Below are 8,316 nucleotides of genomic sequence, written 5' to 3'. Positions count from 1 at the left end.
TGTTTGCATTAGAAAGACATGACCTCGAGATAAACGACATTGAATGTATTTGGCTTGAACTGCGAATTAAAAATAGACGTCTTCTACTTGGTACATTCTATAGACCTCCTAACTCCAATCCATATGTCCTTGAATGTATTACCAACTCAATTTCACTGGCGGTTGATACTGGTATTACAGACATTCTTATCACAGGGGATTTTAACCTAGATATAAATAAACCCTTAACCCGTCAAAAGATTGACTCTATATGTCAACAGTTCAACTTGACCCAAGTAATACGAGACCCTACTCACTTCACCGAGTCCTCTGAGTCTCTCATTGACCTATTTCTTGTCTCTTCAAAAGATATTGTCCTCGACTGTGGAGTAGGTGAACCATTCCTCAAACAGTTAGTACGGTATCATTGTCCAGTTTATTGCGTTCTTCGATTCGATAAAACTGTCGGTTCATCATTCAAACGTAAGGTTTGGAAATTCGACCAAGGTGATTATGTAAAACTAAGGAACCTTATCTCTAACTTTGACTGGATGTCTTGTGTGCACTCAGATATCAACATATATACCGATAATTTCACTAACCACTTCATGGCTATGTGTGAGACCTGCATACCTACAAAGACTGTTGTAATTCGCAATAAAGACCCCCCTTGGTTTCATAATGAAATCCGAAAATCTCTTCGACAAAAACGGCGCGTTTATAGAAAGGCAAAACGTGTAAATTCCAAACACCAATGGTGTATATACAATCAAATACGAAATCGTGTTATCAACATTGTTCGATCTGCCAAGCAGTCACATTATGAAAAACTAGCTACACGACTCAAGGAAAAAAACATTCCCACCTCCGACTTTTGGAAAACCATAAAGAACTTCGCTATACCAACAATTTCATCTAAAGAAATCCCACCACTTAGCAATAACGGCATCATCTACGAATCAGATACAGACAAAGCGAACCTACTTAACACTTTCTTTCAGTCTCAGACTCAATTAAATATACCAAACAGGCCACTTCCTTCCTCCATTGATACTGATAATCCACAACTACAAGACTTTGTTATTTCACTTCAAGACGTAATTGATTCAATAATGGTTCTTAAAACAGGCAAAGCAACTGGACCAGACTTTATAAATAGCTTTGTGCTGAGGGAGGTAGCAATTGAAATTTCTTACCCACTTCGTGACCTTTTTAATACCTCACTTCGGCTTGGTAAAGTACCATGTAAGTGGAAGCTAGCTCATGTCTGTTGTATTTATAAGAAGTCTGACCCCCAAGATGTTGGAAATTATCGTCCTATTTCCCTATTAAGTGTTATCAGTAAGGTTCTTGAAAGAATTTTGCATAAGTATATGTTCAATTTCTTGCGTCAAAACAACTATCTAACACCATTTCAATCTGGTTTTGTTCCTAAAGACTCCACTGTCAACCAGCTTGTATCGATCTATCATTCTTTTTGCCTCGCTCTAGATGAAGGTAAAGAAGTAAGAGCAGTATTTTGTGATATTTCGAAAGCTTTTGATCGAGTATGGCATGATGGTCTAATCCATAAACTTCGTGAAAGTGGCATTACCGGTTCTTTATTGTTATGGCTTTGTGATTATCTCAGCGAACGTAAACAACGTGTTGTTCTTTCTGGTTCTATGTCTGATACGGTTACAATATCAGCTGGAGTCCCTCAAGGCTCCATTCTTGGGCCTCTGCTCTTTCTTATCTACATTAATGACATTGTCTGCGATATACAATCACATATACGGCTATTCGCAGATGATACAACCTTGTACTTAATAGTCGAAGACCCCGTGCTTGCCGCGCAGCAACTTACTGATGACCTAAAAAAAAATCCATATGTGGGCTGACAGATGGCTTGTTACATTTAATCCTGCGAAAACCAAATCGCTACTTTTCACTAGGAAGTCTAATAGACAAGTGCACCCCTCAATATTCATGAATAATACCCAACTATCCGAAGTTACAACTCATAAACACTTGGGCGTCACTCTTTCTAGCACATGCTCCTGGCACGATCATATTCAAACCATCAAACAGAAGGCTTGGCAGCGAATTCACTTCATGCGATCATTCAAATACGTTCTTGATCGTAAATCGCTTGAGGTTATGTATTTCACATTTATTAGGCCTTTGTTGGAATATGCCGATGTTGTCTGGAATAATCTGACTCAAGCTGATGAGGATGACTTAGAAAAAGTACAATATGAGGCGGCCAGAATTATATCGGGGGCAACTCGACTAGTATCTCTAACCAATCTTTATGTTGAAACTGGAATCGAACCACTCAAAGAAAGGCGACGTAAACATAAACTTATCCTATTTTACACTCCCTTGCACCAGCATATCTAACTTCACTAATTCCAACAATAGTTGGCGATACTACCTCGTATAACCTTCGAAATGCAGATAACCTTCGGAACATTTCATGCAAATCACAGTTGTTGACGAGTTCATTTCTGCCATCAACTATATCCGCATGGAACGCACTCCCGGAAGAAATTCGTTCATCGCCATCCGTACCTTCTTTCAAATACAAACTTAACAAGAACACAAAAGAAGTTCCTGACTTCTACTACGAAGGTGACCGCAAATCCTGTGTCAATCACGCGAGGTTACGTATGCGCTGTAGCAATCTTAATGAACATCTCTTCTCAAAAAATATTTTAAACAGTCCTAATTGTCAATGCGGTGAAATTGAGGACACCTTTAACTTTTTCTTCACCTGTCCATTATATAGCGTCCAAAGAAATCATCTAATTTTTCAGTTATCCACCGTTGGGCAATTGTCTCTTCAGCTGTTACTCTTTGGGTCGAAGGAAGCCTCATATCAAAAGAAAAAACTTATCTTTGATAGCGTCCAGAACTACATACGCCAATCTAAACGTTTTTGAGTACACATTATAACAAACCTTATCCCAATCCCGATCTGACCAGTGCCTGTACCACCTCTCTCGTTCAGCTTCCTTTTATTCTATCGTTATCTTTTCCTCCTTCTAACTAAATGATTTCAGACTAAAACGACTTGTTTTACATACCATAGTTTACACAATACGACTATAAGATTATATTTATTCGAGTCACCGCAACTTGCGCACTAGCCTAAGCAGCGTAAATGACCTACAGAAGCGAGACATAGTATAAGCCTTAAGGCTTTCTTCTCAATTCTGTTTACACTATTGTTTTGTGCATAATTAACATATTCGTTGTTTATATGCATTACATATTTGGTCTTTGTTAACGTTGATTATGCTCAAATTTGTTAAACTAAACTAATTGTAAATATTATATCGAAATAAATATTGTTTAAACCAACCACCACCACCAGCAACAACAACAACAACATGACCGGCCAGTATAGTTACTATCACGATCATCATTATCATGATCATTAAAAAGCATATCTAAACTATAAAGAAATACTCAAAAGCTACCGTATTAATATTGTATAACTATTAACAGTTGTTGTGGCAATAATCATTGTTCAAGTTGTAGTGATAATTGTTTAAATATTACTTAATAAATAATAGTATATAAAAAAACATATTATATCAAAACATGTATGCTTACAAATACCGCTGAATCATTGGTATCTTTTTTGTATTGCGTACGGCCAGTGGTCATGATTGTCTTCCTGAAAATAACACAGATAAAGTGTTACACGTTGTGCAACGACCATGCAATATTTAATGCCAGTCGATTAAGTAATTTTGAGGTCAGAGAAGATGTAAACGTCTGACATAAGATCTACGATTGCTGAATATTGCTTATAAATCCTTTATGAATATAGTACAATCCTTAATGAATTTAGTACTTATATATGTAATCTTTCTAATTTAGGCACATCGTAACGTCAAAGTATGGTACGACGTGGTGCGTCACTACCCACGTTAATTTGACGTCATTATCATGACGTCATTTTTTCAACGTTTATTTAAGGAATGAATTGCGGGATTGATCTCATTATCAGGGTATAAATGTAATTTGGCTGTTCATATCCCCGATAATGACGTCAATCTCGCAATTCATTACTGATATTTACATTAAAAGTTGATTATTTCATTCAATAATTGTTAAAAAATAACCATTTCATTTAAGAAAACCTTTCAGTAATCATTTCTTACCCAATCGGTAAACAGAATGACCCTTCTGTAACCGGAAACGATTTGACATGTTGACAAATGACGTCACAATAAAGCGGTAAAAGATCAACCTCTTGAAAACACTTTTAAATGTAAAATTGAAACACTTATTGCTACAATACATTTAACACATCATGAATTAACGCTTTCTAAAATGTTGATTTATATTTTACAGGACCTGCTGACACAATACAATCAATATCAAGATCAAAAGATTTCATGTATATTGTTTGCAATGAATTGCAATCCGCACACATTCGAATATGTTGCGTTCATCAGATGAGGTGTAAATATATGTATGTAATGACGAGTTCAAATTATTATCAGAAACGCTTTTAACATGGATGTTGGGAAATGCTCCGAGTAATAATTTCTATATAAAAACAGTTAATGTATCATTGTTTTAGAAGAACAGGCATGTATAGATACTTTGAAATAGGAAACCATTTTAGACCGCTAGGCCACCCGGCCGCTTACTTCACGCCGCTAGGGCGCTAGATATATAATATAATACCAACATACAGCTTTCTGAGTTAAAATACAGAAATAATTTCATTTCAACATACATGTTCTCAGTTTTATATTCTTGCCATATCATACAGTCAGTGCCCCAAGACGATATCCAACAAATGTTTGACTAACGGTATAAAAATATTAACGTTATGATTATCTTTTCTTTTTTAAAAACACTAATTTATCTTTATACATTTTATATCTTTAAGAACAATGACCTAAGCACGTCAGTTGTGAATGAGAGCATCACCCAAACTGGACCAACGATAAAAATTATCATACAGTTGTATGTTCGAGCCTTCACTAGGGCATTGTACCCTAACAGTTTCCCCGACATCAAGCTGAACAAACACCTGACTACTAGAACAGTGAGAAGCGTCCTTGTCAAAATATACACTTGCAATGAGGACTGAGCCTTCCTTCAACATGTGAAGATTAGCATAGTTATTTGATTTCGTACATGTGTGCATGACGAGCAAGTAGAGTCCCCGTGCTGGAGCGGTGAACTTGCCCGTGGTGGAGCTGTAGCCGTCGCCCTGGTTGGTATCCACTGTCTTGTATACGATTACCTCACCGGTGGACAGGCTACTTGTCTGTGGAGAGTAGGCGTTGAAGTATACCAGTGGAGTAGCGATTTGGTCTGAAAAACGATTTGTTATATATTTTATAAATATCAATAACAGTGTTTGTGGGTGCGAGGTTTGATATTATATAGTTGACATTTTTGTAACGAAATTATAAAAGTGCGAGATTTTTTTACGTTTTGCCAAACGATACAAGTTAGCGTAAGAGATTAAAGACGTTAGATAATAACTTTTATGATGCTTTTCATTTTGAAAATAGGTCAAAATTATAAACCCAGTTGAAATAAATGGAACTCTGGTTATTTTTGAACAAGCACTAATGACAATTACTCATATGCGTATAATTATATATATGTATATAATTCTTTTTTTTAATAACGATACTAAACTTTTCGGGAAAATATATATTTTCTTCCCAGTGATTTTTTTAAAATAATTTCTAAAGTCAATCTCTAATACGAAGTTTGATTTTGATGTATCATTGTTACAACCATTTTGTTTACTATCCACCCGGAATTAAATTTTGTGTGACACTATCAAACGTTAACGAGACACGTTAACGAGATGGAAGCACGCTCGATCGCCCGAATGTGTCCACTTAAGATACGTAAGTGAGTAGCTAGTATCTTAAAGGGTCCTGCATATGCTTTAGACAAATATCTGAAAGCTTTAATGTATGTAAGTTATTGGTTTGTATCCACAATACTTTATTATGCAATATATTATATGACCAGCTAACAAATTACATTTCGAATGTGCGATAATTTCCTGAAGGGAAGAATCTTCCCAGTCGGTTGCTATTATTCAATGGAAAAATGGGAGCGCATGGGAGTCACATTTGTCCGAACGGCATCATGGCTTGATTTAGAGTAGCTGATCGTGTTTGCAACATCGATAATAAATGAAATTCTGCACTAAACAGCTTTTCTGAATTAAATATAGGCAAATATTGTAAACACTGTTTCTTTAATGAAGTTGGCCATTTCATTTTTAAAACGCGTAAAAGCTTAAACTTGAAATTACCTTTCATATCATTAAAGGCGGCAATATTCTGTTCTAACGTAGTGTAAGAATCGGAAACTATCTTCTCCAGTGTGCTGGACTAGTTTTTCTCAACTTCCCCCATGAGCGAAACCAGTCTTCGTTCTGCTTGCTCCTGTTGATCCTTTAGAGCGTCAACGGTCGCATGCAAACGTTCGTTTTCTTCCTTGATCCGCGTGAGGTCTTGCTCAACAGTTTCGCTTTCAATTTTGTTTTCCTTCAACACTTTTTCAAAAGCGAACTCCATGCGGATCATTCTCTCGAGCACCTTTTCCTCATAGTCGTATTTGGAGCATGCTGGACAGGATGGCTCGGAGGCCACGGTCATGCTGACCAGTAATAACAGTTGAAGTAGTCCAGTCATTCTCTTACTAGCATTCAGTGCATGTTAATGTTAGTTTAAGGTTAGCTGAATATTTGCGAAAGAGAAAAACTTCTCTAAATATATTTAAGTACAGCTATAAGATACTGAGTGAATACCGTATTTTCTCAAATCTTCATCAGTCCACATGGAAGTCAAAATGCTGCAAGGTTAAGAGGCGACACGAAACGTTTTGTTGCTGTTGGTAGTAGTTGAATGGAGTGGATTATTGAAGATTCGTATTCCACGAGGCGCTACCTGAACAAATTCAAAATCTGCAAAAATCCACGAGACTCATTATAACATTTCGGTACAAAACGAAGCACTAATAACCATTTTCTTTTTACACATTACTGGTTTCAGTAATTTAAAGGACACATGATTTAATAATAAATGTCACTTGTTATGTCGTGACGTCAACAGATTGGAAAACGTCCATATAACACTGGAGTACAATAAGGCCATCCGTGTTTTGCAATATGTACTGCGTGTGGATTTATGAGTGTTTACGGTTTCATTCTATTTAGACTTTGGATGAAAAGTAAGTGTTTGATATTTTGTTTTAATTATTTTTTAAAATCAGTTTTTAACCCTGCTTGTTTTTTATGTTGATGTGAACTGTACATTTTACCCCAGGCTTTAGTGTAACCATTTTCAGATTCATTTTAAGCAGTATTACGGTAGTTTCAATGTGCTTGGAAAAGTTTATACCAGAAAGTAAATAAGTATTCACCACCCAAGGTGAAAAGATTAGTGCATGTTGAAGGACTGATATGTTGATCTTACAAGATATATTGGAGCCGCAACAAGCAGCTTTGCGTATAAAATCCTGAAGTCTTAAATTCAATCGGTTTCAATTCATACTATTATTTGGCATCCTAATAACTATTTTTTACACTCTATCAGAAATTCAAACTTTAACATATCATTCGCATTGAATATACATATGGTAAAAGAAAACATCAGTTATGCTGTCGGTGACACCAAAGTATGACATCATTTTGATAGTGAAATAACGTCGAATTTACTATAAGATCCATTTTTGTTTGTCGCGGTTCTATGAGGCATTTGCAGATTGGCGGCTGGTCATCGTTTATCCTGCACGAAAAATCTAGCCAAAAATGGGCTGATGTGGCATTTAACTTATTAAGCAGTTCTGTTGAGGGTCAAAACGTGCCCCATATATTTAAGTCATGTCTGACGTTTCAATTATGATTGATTATAGTTCCGTGCTGATATATCTGATTTATTTACAGAAGATCTTTCTTCTAGATTATGGTAGCTGATAGGAAAGCCGTACTTGTAATCCAACAGAGTTTCTGCGTTGGGTTAAATCGTGAACGTGAAAACTTGAACGTGTTTTCATCATGAAGCTTGACGACTTTAAAAGATAGAGCAACTAGTGATTTAACCATTGACCACGCAGTACTGATGGAATTTTTTATGCGTTTGTCGTCTGTTTGATGTGTTTGTATGTATTTGTCTCCCGTTCAGTGTCGTTGCGACCTTGACCTTCTGCCTCTAAACAAGGTTCATATTTGACGTTTTAAATACTGGGCTTGTTTCTGTAGTTTTCATTGTATAATTGACCTTAGAATCTTAACCTTGGTAGATTTCTGTATTTTATTGGTTTAACCGTACGTACTTTCATGTGTATTTAATTTTT

At 36.1% G+C, this 8,316-nt stretch overlaps 1 protein-coding gene across 1 annotated transcript; it reads right to left on the bottom strand.

The window, feature by feature from the left end:
- Positions 1–3,592: 3,592 nt before the first annotated feature.
- LOC128204368 (heavy metal-binding protein HIP-like) lies at positions 3,593–6,617 on the bottom strand. Its single transcript, XM_052905784.1, has 3 exons — positions 6,443–6,617; positions 4,982–5,304; positions 3,593–3,643 (listed from the first exon to the last, which is right to left on the bottom strand). The coding sequence occupies exons 1-3, from the start codon at positions 6,615–6,617 to the stop codon at positions 3,593–3,595; spliced, it is 549 nt and encodes a 182-aa protein (XP_052761744.1).
- Positions 6,618–8,316: the final 1,699 nt, after the last annotated feature.

This window comes from Mya arenaria, chromosome 10 (assembly GCF_026914265.1).
Source record: "Mya arenaria isolate MELC-2E11 chromosome 10, ASM2691426v1".
Lineage (NCBI taxonomy): Eukaryota > Metazoa > Mollusca > Bivalvia > Myida > Myidae > Mya > Mya arenaria.
The sequence above is the reverse complement of the archived record's forward strand: the minus strand, read 5'-3'. Positions and strand labels throughout refer to the sequence as shown.

Excerpts from the sequence above, each read along its gene's own strand:
- LOC128204368 (XM_052905784.1), bottom strand. The coding sequence starts at position 6,617 with ATGACCGTGGCCTCCGAGCCATCCTGTCCAGCATGCTCCAAATACGAC. Across the intron at positions 5,305-6,442 it reads GATCAAGGAAGAAAACGAAC|ACCAAATCGCTACTCCACTG; the intron begins GTTTGCATGCGA and ends ATCGTTTTTCAG. Across the intron at positions 3,644-4,981 it reads ATGTCGGGGAAACTGTTAGG|GAAGACAATCATGACCACTG; the intron begins GTACAATGCCCT and ends TGTTATTTTCAG.